This window comes from Echeneis naucrates, chromosome 5, assembly GCF_900963305.1.
Source record: "Echeneis naucrates chromosome 5, fEcheNa1.1, whole genome shotgun sequence".
Classification (NCBI taxonomy): domain Eukaryota; kingdom Metazoa; phylum Chordata; class Actinopteri; order Carangiformes; family Echeneidae; genus Echeneis; species Echeneis naucrates.
Window position 1 is genome coordinate 23,999,758 of NC_042515.1, and position 19,622 is coordinate 24,019,379.

Sequence of the window (19,622 nt, forward strand, 5' to 3'; positions counted from 1 at the left end):
CATAAGAAATTACTGTGAAAAGAACAGGACATTGCTAGCATTCTGTTTCTCACTTCCAAGTCATAAGGTTTGCACTGCTGAATCTTCTGCAGGAGTCAGCCTGCATACATACCGTGTAGCTATGTATCTCTAAATGCCACATGGAGTATTATGGATATAGATTTACTATAGAGGTAATAAATGTTCTAACATTGAAGCAGTTATATTCGTAATATCTAACAATTACTCGTGCATTCTCTTGACAAACCTGAAAAACTGCAGTGAGAACAAAAGCTTCCACATTATGGAAAGAACATTTTCTTAAATTTTTCTGCCATATTTTAAAATTGTCAAAAACATAGCCCATTTAATAAGTAACAGTAGAATTTGACTGAAGACAAGCCTCAGCATACGATATATCCGCTTTCTCAACATGTTTCCATTAGTTAGGCAGACTTACTACTAGAGTCCTTCAGATCATTTGAGACTTTAAATATCAAAGGCCAGCTAACCTTATGTTGGGAAAAACAGCGGCTTTGCAACATAGTCACAGTTTTATTAAAGAAAGCCTACTCAAAATATATATAAAAAAACAAAAGACAAAACAAAACAAATTAAAGCACTTATTTATATATGGACACTTGACAAATTCAAGCTTCTTTTTTAATTTCCACCTGTCATCTGACCAATTCAAGCTTGGCTACAAAACAGATGTCCTCAGTGCCCAAGAAGCCCAGTTCCTGCAGAGAGAGACACTAAGTGTTAGACCTAGTCAGAATTGAAGAAAAACAGAAATGAGAAAAAAAAAATAATCCACCAAAACCAGAATTTTGATATCATCTAATGAAGAATGATCTTCTGGTGAAGCATTTGCTCAACAGTCAAAACAGCCATACAAACTCAGTTTGACTGGTAAAGACAAGTATTTATCTTGAATAATGACTCTTAAAAATAAGGCGGAATCCACATCTTCCATAAATTGAGCAAATTGGAAATTCTACCACAAGGTAAAATGCATGGAACAAAGCTATACTGAAGATGTGGCACACATCAGCTTATGGCTTTCTGCGTCTCTCTGGTATCCTGGGTCCAGACCGAAGTGGTTGCCAACTTCTCAGAGATGTATGTAATGTAGTGGATTGAGTCTGATTATTGGGGTCATTCCTTTCAGACATAAGAGTGATGTAAACTTCCTACACTATTAAGGAAAAAAAAAATGTTTGCTCACCTTTAAATCCCTCTTCAGGCATCCTCACTGTGGTAGAGTCCATAAAAGCACAGAACACATAATTATCATAATTTGTCTTTATGAATCAAGATAAGTGAGCAGCTGTGGTGGGGTGAAGATGATGACACTTACCCTGATAGACATCATCCATTGCTGCATAGTCTGCTATTGGTTCATCTGCCTGTGAGGATAGAATGAATGAAGGTCTTTGATGACCAACAAAATGTCTAAATACCAGATGAAAGCCACAGCAATTCATCTTTCTCCCTTCTTTGATAGTTATCAGGAAATCCCACTTGAACATACCTTTAGGCAGATGATGCTCTCTGGAATGACACCCAGATTTCCCAGAGTGGCTGAATCATCTGTCAGACTCTTTCCATCGATGGAGAGATTCTGGTCAAATGGTGCCACAGAGAAGGCATGCATGATCTACAGCATAACAAACGGTAAAGTTAGTTTTACGACTGCAGAGTTACTTCTTACTTGCAGCCCTCTGTCCAGTCACTTTGAGCCCTGACCTGTATTTTTAGCTCTTTAAGTGTCTGGTTAGCTGAAACGATGAGCGCTTTCTCTCCTCTGAGTTTCCTGTGCCGAGTGCTCCTCCTGATTCCACCTAGTTTGGTTGGATTGGTCACAGGAGCAGCAGCTGATATTGTGGCACTGCTTTCACCCAGTTTAAGTCGCTTTGCACCATCTTGGGACTGGAAAAAGTAAAACAATTATCTACTACTGGGATAATACTGCTATTCTTCATCTTTGCAAATTCCCAAACTGTTAAGTTAAAAAAAAAAGAAAAAAAAAGAAAAAGATCAGGTTATATTTATTTTGGTTTCCTTCCACTTTTACTCATGCTACTTTCTACATTTTTTTTTTAAACTAGAGGCAAGTGGCTATAGCAACAAAACAAGGAAAATCAATGATTCAAAGCAACACTGCAAACTGAAGCACTTCATGTTTTAGGATGCTATGTCACTAGGCTTCGATGTACTGCCACAGCAAGCCAGTCTAACCTGGCTGAAGTCTGGGTCTTTCTCTCCATCGATCTTTGGGTGTTCTTCTTTCTCCTCCTCTGCCTCGGAGCTGCTGGCATTTATCTCAGGGGCTGCCTCCTTTACCATCTGGGTGAAAACACAAAGTTCCAGACTGTAACAGGATTCCTGCAGTGTTTCCCCGACCATTATATTAGGGGGGGGCGCCCCCCCCAGAAGGTCAAGTTAATTTAACATAATTTAATTTTCTATATAGCGGCATATCATAACAGACGTTATTTCAGGTTCATTTTCCTTCAGAACACCTCTATAGCTACCTTGTGCTTTTATTAAATAACATAGTAATATGTTATTTTATTTACGCGACAGAATGTCATTTCTGTCTTTCCATGTTTGCACAGTTCACACATGGCAAAGTTCTGCCTCGATGCGCGCATACAGGTGAGCAGACTCCCCCCAGCGAGTGTCGAAAAATGAGACAAGAAAAACAAAGCAAAATATCAGCGTTTCTTAAACGCTCACAAGATGATGCTGGCAACACCAGTCGCTCTTCTGGTAGTAGCAGCCAGAGCAGCTCTCCTGCTCCGGGTCCAAGCAGCGACAGTTCTGCATGCCTTGCCCCCGACCTGCAGCAAAAGTCTGCTCACCACCGCATGTCAGGCTTTGACCCAGCATGGCTATCAGAGGGGAAATATTCCCCCTGGCTGTACAAGACTGATATTGGTAAGTAATTAAACAAGTAATTAAATACATGCATTACATAAATAAAAGATAGATATATAACAGATAGCTAGATAAGATAGAGATAAATTAATTATTAAATAAATAAATAAATAGATAAGATAGATAAATTGTATTGTATATTGCTGTCATTAAAATATATTATGAATTCAAATCCTTTCTTCATGTTTTTTGTACAACTACAACGACCCAAGGCTACAATCCATGGGGAAACACTGTTGTGCATCTCATTTTAGATGTCACTTGTCATTCTTTGGGCATCCTGACATGTCTTTTCTTTTATACCCGCTTGTCTTCTACCACTTTACGGATGTAGATAGTCGCCTGGGTGTACTCTCTGAGGTCTCTCTGCTGCTGGAAGAGGAAGCTTTCTCTGCACTCCCAACACAGATCTGAACACAAAGACACATACCCACATTGTCATCAAATCAGTCAAGGCTGTTAGGAGGGAACAGTAGATCCAACATCTTTAGCATCACACTCTAGGAGTTTTACTAAGTTATCTGTTTTTAACATAACTCTGTAGTCTTACCAGGCTGAGTGGTGTATTGAGTGGTAGGACCACTGGGGCTGGTTTGTTTGAAGCAGTGGATGGAGATTGGTTGGTCCACAATGAAGAGTCTGCTGATTACTTCCCATTCATTAGGCCAGAGCAGAGCTATACTGTGCAGGACAAATAGCACAACATGAGACCAGTGTGCGCACAGTGACACCTCAGGTCAGATCCTCATACTTAAAATTTCCCTCTGTTTGGACATATAAAGTAGTTTTTCTATGATTGAGCCCTGGTTTGTTTTTCTTGCACATACACAAACCAAGCATGCGTGTGAAACACAATACACAATCCTGTCTATGATTCAAATGAGCGAGCTGCTACAGATGGATGCAGTGGAATATTTAAATTAAATTTAAAATGTGAGTTACTGAGACTTTGAATACCACTCTTTTTTTGATTACTCCACAACAGAACATTAAATCAGAGAAACTCACTGTTGTGCATCTCCAGTGACCAGGGAGTCATAGGTGAACATAAATCCTCCATGGGGGCACAGCAGCAGAGTGTTCCCCACATTCGACACCGGGGAGGATTTTGTTGGCCTCCTGCGAGACAGACACACAAACACACACAAAGACGACATGCAATTCATTGGCAGATACTGGCTAACTTTGTAAGTTTTAGTGTTTCGTGAAAGTCAAACCCAGGTCAAACACCTTACAAAGAGCAGATGAAATAGTGCGATAAAGACCATTAGATTATTCAGATTCACCACAGTAAAAACCACATTATAAAAGTGAATCCACTTATTGCTATGATTTTTTTGTTGCGAGAGCTAATACACTGCCATCTTTGTTTGTCACAGCTGTCACAAGTGTATGTTTGACCACTGACCATTTAGAAAGGTCAAGTCAAAAACCCAACCGTTCTGCTTTTGAGCCAATAGCAACAAAAAGAGTCTGACATCGAAAGCAACAGTCTCAATCTCACAGGCAGATGAACCCTCAATCTGGACTGAAGCATGCAGAGAGTAACAATTCTAGTTGTCTGGGGCCTGTAACACGATCTCATGTAGAAAAGGTGTGCTGCCAAGAAGTCAGCAGGAGAGTCTCACATGATTACAACCAATCCAACATTTCAACTGTAGTGCCAAATGACGAACATTGCAGGTCTCAAAACTGTCCCTCAGCTAAGTCGATGGAACACTCAACCAGGGCAGGTAAGCTTAACTACTTTACTTAACTGAAAATACCATACCTGCACGTCTCCACGCAAAGCCTCTACTAGCATTTACTTACCACTGATCTTATGTTAGCTTATTAACTTGACTGTCACATCACAGCTACTGATGAAAAGTCATGAATGAAAGATATAAACATTATCAATTATCTGATTCAAAACATTGAAGAAAAAATAAGATGAATACTAAGTCAAAACGGAAACAAAGACCTGCAGTGGGGGCAAATAGTGTGGACTCTTGAGAATCAAGAGGTGATAGAGAAGGACCTTTCTTGTCATTTTCAGAGTCCTTTGCTCATCTACATCAATTGAGATCTTGATGAACAACTCCTTGCAGCAAACAATATAACCACAGCAACCTCAGACACAAACACAGAACGAGTCCCATGATGTCATAGTATAGCTTGGTCAAAGATAAGCCTTGTGGCAAAAAACAAAAATTAGCAGTTACATTTCAGGCCTCAGGCATGATCATTTCGGCAGCCCCTGTTGTCCTGAACAGACAGCCAAATAAAATTTTTTTCCCAGTTTGACAGCATACAGCAAACTGTGACACTTTGTTCATTTCACTGTTGAAACAAACGTACCTGATGAATTTTCTCCACTCGTCCACAAAAAACAGTGGAACTATGTAAAGTACATCTGTTCCCTATGGAGACAAACCAGAAAAGATTAATGTACATACACCCACACCCACACCTACACCGTTTGGTGATTTATGTCTACCTGAGGCCACTTGGTAAGTGTAGGCCGGTTCTTTTCATGGAAGAGGTTGAGCAGCTGGTTCTTCTGGTCCAGGGCCATCATCTTACTGACTGCCTCATTGTCCTTCTCCTCTTGCTCTAACGTCTGGACACACAAGAGGAACCTTTTTTTGATCAATACTTCTACTTTAAAGAATGAAAGAAAAGCAACAGAACCTAAATACCAGCCCCAAATAAATAAAATCTGTGAGAAGCTAATGTGGTGGTCCAAGTTATGAGGTAGGTACCTCTGGCCTACTCCACCAGAGGTACCTACAGCAGGGAAAATCCATCTATGAATGAAAGTGAAGAATCAATTTCCACAAGAATCTCCTCACCAAACACTGCTGACAAGGCTCTTGATTCTGGGTGAATTCTGGGGCTTTGGAGAAGTATGCTCTCAGCTTGGTCCAGACCTCTGAGGAGACCAGCTTCCGTTCAGTCTCCAAAATACTCAGACCTCCTGCAGCAGGGACAACCAAACACATTTCAGAGCCCCCATATCAATGATTAAACAGTACCTTGAATGATTATTAGAGGATTTCCAGGCCTAATTTCCTAAAACAACAGTTTGAGAGCTGGATCAAGTTTACTCTTCCTTACTCCAAGAATTCTTAATGAGAGTTAGCATGGTTAGCATTTGTGTGCAGTGGTTTTTTAGATTCTCAAAGAAAGCAAACAAATTACCTGTCAAAAGAAATTTCAAAGACCAACATTGACATGGTAGTTCCTAGGATCACTGCAAGTACATATATAGGGACAGTACCGTGGCTGCAAACAATGTCCTCGTTGAAAGTCTTCATCTCATCATCGTTGCCCTCAGACTCAAACTCTGCAAACAGTTTGGCATTAATTAGTCTTTTTTTTTTGTATAGACTTTCCCAAAACCACGTATATTGAGTTCCACTGCAGTGACAAACGGCAAACTTTTGTAAAGATCAATTTTAACAGAAGAGTCACAGAGAATGAACAGAGAGAAAGCAGATCAGATCCAGTCCACTAGCCTTTGCTGTTGTTGATGTGTGGTCCTTCTCCATTTGTCTGACCATTGCTGTGTTTAGTTTCATGTTCATCCTCTTCCAGTTGTTCCAAAGCTAACTGCCTCCAGCTACGAAGAGAAGCTTTACCGACCCAGTAGCCCTCACCACTGAGACACATAAACACACACACAATTACATCAGAGTGCAATTGCCCTGATTCTAGATTACCAGTAATTCAAACTACTTCTCTCTCTGTCCTATTGTTAATAATTGTTAGCTGCAACGGCAGTGGCATCATCACACTATCATCTGATCTAGGTTTGACAGTCAACATTGTATTTCTATTGATCTGAATGTGGATACCTGAGTGTCCGTTTGACCAGGTTGGAGACCTCTTTGTAATCTTCATTAAGCTGGTTCTTTAACCGCAGTACTCTGCATCGCTGACCAACACATTCCCTGCACAGAGAGGAGTCTGAACAAACACACACAACTGTGATATGTACACATTCTGGTTTTAATTAGGATACAGACATGACAAAGACTGAGACTTCCTTCAAGAACAGGAAAAACAGGGAGAGCAGCACCTGCACAAATTGTTGCATGCACCTGTCAGATAGGCTTACACTAAGTAACTACATAGATCTGACTTGAAAGTTTAAAAATATGAGGGCATAGGCTATGACTGATATCAAGGCTTGAAAATAGACTGTCTCAATTCCCCCTTCTGGCTTCCGGGTGGGTTCTGTACCTCTGTAATGCTAGTTTTCCGTAAGGGTAATTTTGTATGGTCAGAATTAACTAATGCCATTAAGCAGCACTTAGAAGACTATAACTCTATGCTTTACTGTTGTGTTGCTCTCAAAACCTAGTTCTCCCTGCTGGATTAATGCAGGAAAAGCATTCAGTGTCTATCGACTTCACAGATGTCAGAAGATCAATAACCCAATTTATCTTTTTAAAAGACAAAGGACTCTGTGGATTCTGAAAAGGGAACCAGACAGATAGTACAGAGCTTGTTTGATTCTGATGTAATTTATGTTCTGAATGCATAAAGCTATGAAAATTACTTATTTATAACCAGTGAATTCACAAAAATTTGAGAAGAAACCTCAACTGGGTTAGACTTACCATCCAGCCTTGGTCCTCCACCATAGCGCTCATAGAGGAGCTGAGCAGCTTGAAGTGAAACCCTCTTGGAGTCCCCCACCTTGTCAGGGTGCAACTTGCCATGAAAACACAGGAAGAGTGAGTTATCGATTTCTTTTGTGGCAGTGGAGTCATCCAGCCATTTCTTCAGCCAATCCAATGGGATGAACTCATATGGCTCGCCTGGGAGTGGGGGCAGAGAGGATTAAATCAATGCGTGCTCTGCGATCAATTAATTAATTGAAATGTCTGTAGTAAGTGTGTGTGAGATCAAGAAATTTTTTTACTTACCATCTTTTGTCGGTAAAAGCTCATAGAGTTCCTTCACCTCCTCATGTTTGGCCTTGCCTTTATCCACACTCTGTTTTCTCATGTCTGCCATTTCACTGCACCACTCCTCAAATTTATGGTTGTCTTGGTCCACCAACCTCTGAAGGAAGGCTGAAAGGACGAAAATGGGAGAGAGGTGAAAGAAAACATTAGACAAGGGAACATGGTCAGTAATGATGGACAGTGATTTTAATTATTTTTACTGGGTTCACTTTGGCATGATTCACATTCTTCTGATTTATGAAAAAAGTGAATATATGGACAATGCATACATGCAGTTCAAGAGAACCACGCTCTGTAGGAATTCCATCTTGATTCCAATAAAGTGTTAACATACATGCATGCACAATCCCACAACAAACCAAAAGCTTTTTAAATACACTAAATATACTCAGCTCCCATAAAATGCTTGTTTATTTTTAAATCTGCAATTACTACATTTTAATCTGATGCTACTGTAGTTCATCTAATGTCACTGTCAATTAATGTAATTTCTCCCCAACATGTACCTTAGATGTTGCACTGTCAATTGCTTGACAAAATAACATCCATGTTTTGTCCATTACATGTATTCTATTTTGTTTGTATACTCTAACAGCACTGGAGAGTTCCTTCAGTGACAAGCTGCTCCACCCACACTCTGTGAAAGAACACTAATGCAGGTCCTTCCTGCATTCATTGGTCAGGCTACACAACAAACAACGCACCCAGTTGCGATAACACCACACAGCCCCTTTGCCCAATAACAGAGTTGAATTATGCAATTCGACTGCCTCCTCTACATATCTGTTGGTTTGATTTTAGTTTTGTATATTTATTTTAGGGCTGTCAGTATTAATGTGCTGTGATCAATTAGCTGTCCTGCTAATGTGTCCCTTTGGCACAGTCTTAACTTGCTCTCTAGCAGTCAGCAACTTTACATTTAAAAGGCAAATCATTTTCTTTGGCTCCAACCAAATTACAGTGGTGAGAAATGGGCCGTATTAACATTGTTAGGACCCATCCAACCTATATTTACTTAACAGAAAAAAAGCAATGGCTCATCATTGGGATCATTCATTAAAAAAAAAAAAACAAACATACATATGCGCAGCTCCTGTCATTTATCTGTTTCAACAATATATACCTAAATATGAAAAATTTTAATCATATTTAGCAATGGTGTAATAATTTTGAGATTGGAGAAATGCAATTTCCTTTGGTCAACATCTACGCACAGTCTAATCAGGGATCCAGTTCATCATTCCCAGTCTGTTTGAAAAAAGGTTTTTAGATCTAGATGAGACAATGTAATTACTTAGCAATACTACAGACTGCACACAACCAAGTGACAGAAACGCAAACTCAATGATGAAGCACACTCAACTTCTACTACTTACCTGGCACGTCGACATTGGTCCTGGAGGGATCTGAGCTCTCCTCTTCTTGGACCTTATACACCAGCATATAGGCATTTCTGGAGCAGTGGTAGCCTTTACTGCACTTGGGCTTCCGCGTCTGGGACTTAACTGTCTCAGCTGGAAACCAAGAGGGTGGGAGAAGAACAATAACTTTGAGTAAGTAGATATATTTGCAGACAGATCCTTTAACCCATACTTCCAAGGCACCATGGTCATGGAAACAAACAAATGTGTTTACTGCAGCTGAATTTCAGCATTCTTATAAAGATATTATTTTGCATTAAAAACTATTCTGGATTCCAATAAAATGTCCTTATAATAAAAACACTGCAGTGAGGGTTACATGGATTTCAAAAAGTTGGAGCTGCTCCCTTTATCTTCAGTGCTACTTACCAATGTCTTCCTCAATGCCAAGCTGCAGCTTCTTGCCCTCCATCTTCTCGATTTCCTCATCATTGAATTTGTACCAGTCTCCAGTACGAGCATCTTTCACATGGGCGATGTAGTGGCCTGAGTAGGCACTGATCCCCCGATGGATCAGCACCGCACTCAGTTCATAAACACACTTGTGGTCTGTAGAAATAGTCCGAACGTCCATCAATATCAAAATCTTGACTAAATAAAAATTTTCACATTCACCCTAATGGACAAACAAAATCTCCCTCCTGCTGTTGGAATTAAAATCACTTGTTTTTTATATTAAAGAGATCAGAAGCCAAGTCTATTTTGTAGAGTATTTTGTTGTTTATCTGACTCGTGACAGTGTGTGTGTGTGATACAATCATTCTGTTAATACCTGGTTTTCCTTCCAGGAAAGGTCCCATGTCCAGCTGCTCTGGAAAACTGATAAATGTGTTCAGCTTCTTCTTGTGACCCGTTTGCCTGGAGAAGAGGACAACACAGTTCAATAAAGCACTCTTACACATCAGGGACCTCGGTAGCTCATCAAGTACTAAAAACAGCACAAAAAACAGCAAAACAAGTCGTTTTAATGGCTTCTCAAACCATTTATAAAGAGATACCAATGTCTTGCCAAAGCAATTTAGTGGTATAGTGTTACAATACACCGTACACTACAGAGCAATGGCTGACCTATCAAACACGAAACGCATGAGTTGCAGGTTGAGAGTGGGAGGAAGACTGTGCAGTTTTATCCTTCGGGTAGCACTCTGTTTGCTCTGACAGCTCTCACAGAAATAGCGGTTCTCCCCATCCAGTTTCTCCTCCTGCACAGTGGAGACACACATACAGTCAAGTCTTTGCCAAAAACTTAAACACACACTAACCTTAAATAATGAATTTATACCTTTTTGTTGTAGAATGCTGCTAATTTCAGAACAGGTAAAACTAAATCAACCAGAGCTCGTGGCATACAAAGTATATGTATTTGTTCTTCTTGTGGCACTCAATTACAGTTTGAATTGAGGGAGAATATTTATTTAGAGTAAACACAAGAAACATGCGACAAAAATGGACCAGACTCACTGTCTAACTCCCTAACAACAAACTTCCGATTTTCCCTATGTGCCCTACAGACAATATTTAACTGGGCCAGTGAGCAGTGATAGCTAACATGTCTTTGGGGTCATCGGGTGGGAACCTACTTTCACCGGTTTTTCGTCTAGTTAGGCCCACAACACCTCCAGGAGGCTAGATAGTGATCACTGGCGTCCCAGAGTCACCCCCCCTAATGCCAGCCATCACCACTCCTCACACAAAGACAACACTCTCAAAAAGCACTACCGTCAACTACTCTGACCTCTCACCAACTGCACCAGTGAAAGCAGGGTGGGGTAAAGACCCTGGTTCGGGTAGGGGTGAGAAATAGAAGAGGTGGGGATAAAAGTCAAGATGGGATACAGACTCTGGTTTGGGTATGGGACATGAAATTATAGAGGGTGCAGCAGGTGGAGGACAAGCTACACTAGCAGATTCAGCAACTAAACTCACCTGAACAGTCCTACAATCAAACCAATACAGACCAACTCACATGGACTAACCGCCTGGTCTCAAACAGGCCACACCCTCCACTTAAATATACTTTCTCTTCCTGGATTTCTTCCTCTGCTTCTCCCTAGAGTCTGTCTACCTTAAGCGCTCCCCCTGCTGGGCCCCCAGCTACTATTAGTTCTTCGAATCCAAATCCACTGACTGAATCTTACTGCCTCATCTGACATTTCCTTCACTGTTTTCCTCACACTCCTAACTCCCTCAACAAAGCAACAAAAGATCTGGCTACAAACCCTCTACATCCTACTTCCACTGGACAAATCCTAACCTTCCACCTCCCTGCTCAGCATCCTTACCTAGATCTGCATAGCTGAGCTTTTTCTTTTCATATGCTTCTTCAACTGAATCCTCCCAAGGCACAGTCAGCTCTATGAAATATACTCTCATTCTACTCCTAGACCATATAACTGTTTGCTTTACTGTAAACATGGCAGAATTGTCATCACATAAACCTGAAATCTCAAGGAGGCCTGAATTGAGATCTGAAGGGTATACAGAGGGTGGTGCACAATGAGCAAAATCTGCCCCACTCTACATCAAGATGAATTATTATCCTCGCAAATGATGTTTCCTGGTCCCCAAACACTTCAGTAGAAGTTATTAAAACAAAACAAAACAGAAAAAACAGTAGCTTCTCTCTTTTTTTTTTTAGGAAAAGCTGTTGGTGTATTTTTACTGCTCCACCATAAAGAGTATAGTGGCATACAGCGTGCGATGCGAACTGTTCAGAGAGGAGAGCCCTTGAAAGAGTGATCAGAAAGAACCCAAAAATAAATTGGCTCTTCTCTGCCTTCCTGCAGAACTTGTCTGGATCTGGATGTCTGTTTTCTCCATAGACATTATCGTTTATACTTTCTGCTTGTGGGGATCCTACTTTCTTTCTTATGCTATGTTCTTATTTAACACACTCAACATTTCACAGAACACATCCCAAATGATTTAGAGTAGTGAGTGTGGTGCCGCATGAGTTACCTTCAGGAACTCTGTGACACACTCAGTGAGATTCTTGTGACCCTGGATGTTCAGCTCCAGCTCGTAGAATCGGGAGGGGAGAGCGGAGGATCGTCCACACTGGTTGCAGCTAGAGAAGAGTCAGACCAAACCAATTGGTTACATCACAGCCCAATAGAAAAAGACTTGTGTATGTTTTTGAGGTATTTTGTCAATAAGCTAACACTTACATTGAACAAAATAATAAATAATATATATAATGAATAAAAATATTAATACATTTACTAAACCAAGCCTTTAAAAATGCCCAATATCTACATTGCCAAAATACAACAACTGCAAAGCTCCCTTTGCCCTCAAGAATGTAACTGTTAAACACACTCATCTGTGACTGCCAACACATCAGATACATCATGACCTCAGAACATTTAACACACACAAAAAAAAAAAAGGCACATCTCTTTGACTGACAAGGAAAAGTCAGTCAATTACCATGTTACACAATTGCATTCTGACATAACCAAGTACGAAAGAAGGTTCTAACTTCGTTTATCCAAAGAATCATTGACTAATTGTTATAAAAATAGACATTTTAACCATTAAAGTTGCTAGCCAAAGCATGAGGATCAATTTGTGTTTTGGTTTCATTAATACACCAACAAAGAACAATTTCATAATTTACCCATATAACACAAAGAAGACTGGATTGAAATAAAAAAAAAAAACAAAAAAAAAACAAAACAAAACAATAGGTGGGACTTGACTGCATATAATATTAAAGGTGATGGTGGAATGTTTGCACACTTATAGCAGTGTAAACAACATCCAACCTGGGGCATTTAAAATTTTAATGTCCCCCACTTTTTCACATCTGTATAAATGTGTGTCAGATTTGATCTTTGAGAGGTCTTACACAGTAACGTAGGAAAACTGTCCACAGAACTGCCTTTGGATGACATTCTGCAAATTAGGGTTCTTTTGCTTGGACAACGTATCCTCCAACAGAGACAAGAAAAGCTTTGAAAACTCCTGAGCATCCTGAAAGCAAGAGGTTTAAATTCAGTGGGCTTTTAGGAAATTCAGATTAGTATTTTTTAACATTTACATTCTGAACTTTACAGGCTTTACAGATAAAAATAATATTAAAAATATTTTTAAAATAAAATACTAATCTTGTATGTCTAGGTGACATTCTTAATAAATTGCCAATCTGATGGTAGAATTCACCTGCTGCTGTCCTGTGTCCAGGCCCAATGCTTTCACCAGCCCTGAAGGATCTATGTATTTTCTGTTGCTGTTCTGCAGGAGCGCAAACAGATACTGCAGATGCTCACAGATAGATTGAGGCTCATAATCTGAAAAAGAGAAACACTTGTATGAGATGACAAAATAAAAAGGAAAAAAGCTAGAGTGATTTAAATGCAAGTTTATGGTGTGCTGCTTGAACACTTGCCTGGGCCTAACCTTCCATCTGATTACCAAAAACAATAGAATTATGAATGATATGCGATTCAATTAAAGAACAGCAACAAAGTGATGTTTACTTTATGGTTATTTAGTAATTTAGTAATTATTGCCCCTGGAAATTTCTCAATCTAGTCCGGTCAACATAAAGTAAAAAAACAAACAAACAAACAAACACATTTATTGAAAATTGTTCTGTTTTGATGAAGGCCTTTATTCTAGGAGTACCTGTTACTGTAATTTGATATCAATTCAAAACAGTTCCAGCTAAATCTAAATATTTCTTTGGGTGATAATATTCTGGTTGATGGTAGTTGGAACACTTTCTGTTAATGCACAAAAAAGCAAAAATATGACATTCTAGTTATTATATGTAGCTTTAAATTAGAGGATGAGCAGACATCAAGAAATATCCTCGGTTTTTAGTTTTCAGCTGTACCAGACTCAATGTTGTGTTCTTGTGCCCGGGAATTATGGCACTGATAGAGGCTCCTTCTCAGCTCCAGGTTGTGGAACCACACTTGCAGGAATGTGTTGACGTAACACGTTGCACCCAGGTTGGTAAGCCCAACAAATGTGTTCTGGAAGGAGACAGTGTCAGGGAAAGAAACGGAGGATCAACTGCCACATTAGATGTCCTTCCAGCTCAGGAATTTAAAAAAGCTGATGAAACTTTGTGCAACATCTGCACATAATGAAAGAAATACCATGTCTCGACGCTCTGAATTTGGGTCATCGATATTGTGGAACGCATTTTCGTCTATCTCCCCAAGCCATGCCTGCTCACCAATACCCACGAGACAGTTGGGATTCCCTTTGCAGTTCCTCCTGTAAAAGGAAGTCAATAAACCTTACTGCTCTACTGTGGACTTGTCATATAACACAGAACTACAAACCCTTCTTTACTGGTACAAAACAAATTACAAAATCTATCACTGAATCAAAGATCATCTGTATGTTAAGACACACATTCTTTGTTATTAGCCACTTCCAACCAAGATTAAGATCACTAACATAACAGCTGTTGGAAGTGGTGTTCACTGTGATGCCGATGATTCTGTAAATTAGATCAAGTTTGAAGGTATGTCGAAGGGAAGAGTGGATCATCGTGATCTGTCATACTAAGGCTACAGAGCAGCTCTCCAAGTTAAGAAAACTTGAGCACAGGCAAAGGAACGAATTAGACTTTTGATGCACATTAGCCTCTCTCTGCGCAGCTGGCCCTTAGCCGTAAACCCTTCAACTTTAAGGTGAAATACAAGTTATGAGACTTGTATTTTTCTTACTGGCACACAGCGACAGAAGAATGTTGTTGATATGCGTTAACATCGTACCTGCATGCTCCTCTCTTGCAGGCCGGCAGATTGACACGATATGCTAGTTCGATGTGCTCCTGTCTAATTTCTTCTGGTTTCACTGTTTCCACCCAGCGCCACGCCGCTTTCTCCAGCTGTACACGGGGCGCCATGATCCTAGAACGTACCGTCAATCACACTGTCGGATATATAAGTCGAAAATGAAAGAATGCACTGGCCCAAGGTTAGCAAAACAGTTTGTATGAATGCTAACATATCCGGCTAGCATGAGCTAACTAAGTTCCTGCGGGTCATAGCTTGGTTCCTCCGAAGCAACCTCCCGTTAGCTCTGTTGTGCTATTTAACCTAGCCAACTAACATTAGCTCAACGCTTCCTTCAGTACTCCATTGAACTAGAATGGTGAACGTATCATTTCATATCTCAGCAGCATGTAGAGCAGAGCAGCAATGTACAGTAAATCCCGAAAATCTGTATTTGCAGGATAACGTCAGAAGTAAGCACTACCCCTGTGCTAACGATGGGTAGCTAGCTCAAATGTAGCTAGCTCGACCGGTAGTGTTAGCAAGTCATTTTCTCTTCACTTTCAATTTAACGCTACCTGAGGCTAAAATAGCGAGTTTATTGTGTTAAGGTCAAATAATGTCGAACCTTAATGCGTGCAGCTGCTTCACCAAAAATATTTATGTATTTTCACATTTTATTCACGGTTTATTTTAGATTTAGCGCCCTTGCGTCAGTTTTTAAATATATTATTTCTCCGCTGAAAATCAACACGACGTCAACAAGTGACGTCGGCGACGTCTCGGCGTTGTGACTGGAGGGGTGAAAGGATCAGGGATGTATTATTCATGACAGACTAGGCCGTGTCCTCCGAGGCGGAACACAAGTGGCAGCTGGAGAACACAAGTACCACAAATAAATACACTGATTTTAACATTTTAATTCCAAGCAGATATTATAATTACACGCTCACTCGTGGCCCCCGTTTCACACGTCAGGAATAACTCTACAGCGGCTGCTTCTTCGCCTGCTGAGATTGGAGGTCAAATACACATTTCATCCACTGCCACTGTTGCCAACTCCTCAGTAACGAGGGGTTGGTGCTATCGGTTGTCCTATAACACAATCATTATTGTTATTGATTTTTCTTCAGTTGGGGAGGCATAGTTGTTAGCGCTGTTGCCCCACAACAAAAGGTCGCGGGTTTGGTTCCCGGTCCTTCTGTGAGGAGTTTGTATTTTCTCCCTGTGCCTGCGTGGGTTTCTCCCCACCTAAGTAAGCCATACGTGCATGTTTGGGTGAATTGGTGACTCTAAATTGTCCGAAGGCCTGAGTGTGAGTGTGAGTGGTTGTGTGTTGGCCCTGTGATGGACTGGCTAGCTGTCCAGGGTGACCCCGCTCTCACCCAGTATGAGCTGGGATTGGCTCCAGCACCCCCCGCGACCCGAAAACGGATAAGCAACAGAAGATGAATGAATGAATTCATTTATTTATTCAGTTGATTGTATTCACATGTGTATTATTTTTCAAACAGCTTAAGGTTTACAGATGATTATTCTCATTAATGTATTTTTTTATGAAACTATGTATTAGCATTAAAGTGAATAGGTTTATGTAGTATTGCATCCATGTTTGAAAGAATCTTGGACAGACGTGTAGTTTCTGACATGGATGTCCAGCCTGCAACGATGTGTTTGAGGCTGAGGAGAGACGGACCGCACACGCACACTGTGTAATTGCAAAAATGAGTGACAGTAGGAGGAGCAGTGGATTTGTCGCTAGTTGCTTTGAGGAACCCCCCCCCCCCCCAAAAAAAAAAAAAAAAAATAATAATAATAATAATATATATTTTAAAGTTGGGAGGGGGGTCTAAAAACAAATTGTAGTGGATTATGCTGTCTTTTACATCACTGGGTCCCGATGTCAGTCATCGCACATTATAATAAGAGGATAATAAATATGTTATCTCGTTGTACAAAGATGCTATAGGCTTTGTCAAGAATTTACGCAGTTCTGAAAAAGGGGCCCGTCCGTCTCACCTTATGGGTTTCCGGTCAGTCACTTCAAAGTAAGAGCGGAACAACGCGTTTCCTGATTGCCAGTTTGCCCATATGAAAAAAGAGAAAAAATAATTTAATCCTCGTAATGAATAGCCGAATCCAGCTCAAGTGACAAAAACACTGCACTAAAATATAAATTACGAAATACGAGTGTGTGTAACGTAATCATCAGCGAAGATTGATGATGCAAAAATGTATCCCTTGTCAGTAAACTAACAGGAAGGAAAAGGTTGGAGAACTAAAGCATGGGGGGTACACAAATGTCCACAAAACAGCAGAATTCAATAGTCTACAGGGATCTGATAAAAGCATTCAGTGACCTGTTAAAAAAAATGCCTTTTACTGAACATCTCAAAGACAAAGGAAATTATTATGGATTTCTAAAAGTCATTTGTGGAGTGGACATCAAGGTGGTGCCGCCCTACAAATACTTGGGAGTACACCTGGACAACAATTTGGACTGGTCCCCTTACACAGGTGTACCACAAAAGGCAGAGTCGCCTCGTTTTCTCAAGGGGGCTGAGATCAGAATCAGATTTTATTGCCAGGTATATATAAAAATACTAAGAATTTGACTCTGGTGTTTCAATCTTGGACATGTTAAGGGAAAGACAAATATATATATATATATATATATATATATATATATATATATATATATATATATATATATATATATATATATATATATATATATATATATATATATATATACATATACATATACATATACATATATAAATATACACATACATTGAAATTGAAAATATTTGTTGTGGAGTATTGCAAAGTAGTGCAATAGCGCAGTAATGTGCAAATGTGCATGAGGTTGACAGTTGGCCTTGTGGGCAGACCTGGGTGGCAGCCTGGAGGAAGAAACAGTTTTTAAGTCTGGTAGTTTTGGCGAGCAGAGCCCTATAGCACCTACCAGAGGGAAATAGTCGGAACAGTTTGTGTCTGGGGTTTGAGGGGTCTATAGCAATGGTACCTTACTCTGGACCTGTAACGGTACTGGATGGAGGGCATCTCCACAGTCTTTAACGGAATAAGCTCCAGGTGGTTCTGACTACACCAGGCGACTAGTCGGTCCACCTCATGCCTGTAGGTAGACTCATCGCCATCCTGGATGAGGCCGATGACCGTTGTGTCATCTGCATACGTTAGAAGTTTCACAGACAGGTCATCCGAGGTCATGCACGCCGCCAATAACTTTTTACCGGGGTACATGCCTCATGAATGAGTCTATTTTTCATCACAGAATAATATCCGTACCCCTGCACTATAACTGATGCATCTAGGAGTAGTAGAAGGACTTGATTATGTTTGAACTAAACATGGCTGGCATGGTGAGCTGGGTGAGTTTATCTTTCATGTTGGATGATGGTGTTTGACTTTGACATCTTTTAACATCTGCAGAAATATGCTGCAGATATTTAGGGGCAAGTATACTGTTCTATGCTACAATCTGCTGGGGAGGCAGCATGAAACAAAACTATGAAATGTAGCTGGACAAACTGGTGGAAAGAGTTTGCTATGTGACTGGAACTAGATAATGACTGGAGGTTGTGGTGGAGTGATACACAGAGGAAAGCAGAGACTACCTTAAAATACTATCATCCACTGCAGAGTGGATCAGAGAAACTACAGCGGCAAATTAATCAAAGTTAGTAAGCAAGTTAATCCATCCACGATGCAGGATAGGGAGATCCAGAAGATTCCCAATGCCATCAGACTTTACCCTGATGTGTACTGTGTACTTAAATATCAGCAGCATCAACATGTTTGTTTAATCTTTAACAATGTGTTGTATTTTAATGCTCATGTTGAAAGTAAAGCAATGAAAAAAATTAAGTAGGACAGAAAGTTAACTGGTGGAGTTTAATCAAAGCATTTATTTATACCAAGATTTCGCTGTCATTTTTAACAAATTATATTTTGCTCCCTGCCCTGTTAACACAACTGTGTCACATGATGCCTGTCTGTGATGTTGGCATTCAAAAATGCTATGGTTGTGACCTGTGCTGCTCTCACTTGCAGTTGGCTTATGTATTAATCTAATTAAGATCACTAATGATGCAGTGATCTACTAGGAATGTCTTCCATTAGCAGCTTACATAGATATGTATAATCATCTTATCACATTACTTTCAATACCTTGCTGATGAGGGGCGTCTCATGCTGCAGCATTACTTGTGCTGCACAAACTAGTGAAAAAAAAAAAAAAACATGACTCAGTGGAGTACTTTACCAGCTGAACTTCACATTTTCTCCTGTCAAAGATTTTGCTGGTGCTGGAAAATATAAAATATAAAAAGTGAAATTGTTTGCACATAGACTGTGAACAGTATAGCACATATGGAAGGATGGTAAATAACCCAGCACCTAGGGCAACTGCAGATTAAGTGATGTAATCATTATGGCCAATATGCTGACTGCACATATATGAGATAATCAAGCTCAATATTATCGTTGTGCTGTTTCTGTGGCTGTTCACAAGTGTGCAGTTTATGTCAGCAGGTGCAGACTAGATTTAAAATATGTCA

The 19,622-nt window shown here is 40.1% G+C and overlaps 1 protein-coding gene across 5 annotated transcripts; it reads right to left on the minus strand.

Annotated features, from left to right (window-relative positions):
- Nucleotides 1–514: 514 nt before the first annotated feature.
- Nucleotides 515–15,797, minus strand: usp48 (ubiquitin specific peptidase 48). 5 transcript variants are annotated; one of them, XM_029502537.1, is made up of 28 exons: nt 15,668–15,797; nt 15,037–15,196; nt 14,410–14,530; nt 14,142–14,283; nt 13,466–13,593; nt 13,152–13,276; nt 12,260–12,368; nt 10,370–10,503; nt 10,074–10,159; nt 9,671–9,850; nt 9,257–9,394; nt 7,839–7,988; nt 7,530–7,730; nt 6,762–6,873; nt 6,423–6,565; nt 6,185–6,250; nt 5,757–5,881; nt 5,402–5,524; nt 5,263–5,324; nt 3,931–4,041; nt 3,473–3,603; nt 3,226–3,332; nt 2,221–2,328; nt 1,729–1,911; nt 1,514–1,639; nt 1,340–1,388; nt 1,208–1,234; nt 515–719 (listed from the first exon to the last, which is right to left on the minus strand). In XM_029502537.1, exons 2-28 carry the CDS (start codon nt 15,168–15,170, stop codon nt 697–699), a joined length of 3,144 nt encoding a protein of 1,047 aa, XP_029358397.1. In that variant the 5' UTR covers nt 15,171–15,196; nt 15,668–15,797; the 3' UTR covers nt 515–696. The 5 variants fall into 5 exon arrangements, with proteins under 5 accessions (XP_029358397.1, XP_029358396.1, XP_029358399.1 ...); XM_029502536.1 differs by lacking the exon at nt 15,668–15,797 and having other exon boundaries at nt 15,037–15,550; XM_029502539.1 differs by lacking the exon at nt 15,668–15,797 and having other exon boundaries at nt 9,671–9,845; nt 10,072–10,159; nt 15,037–15,170.
- Nucleotides 15,798–19,622: the final 3,825 nt, after the last annotated feature.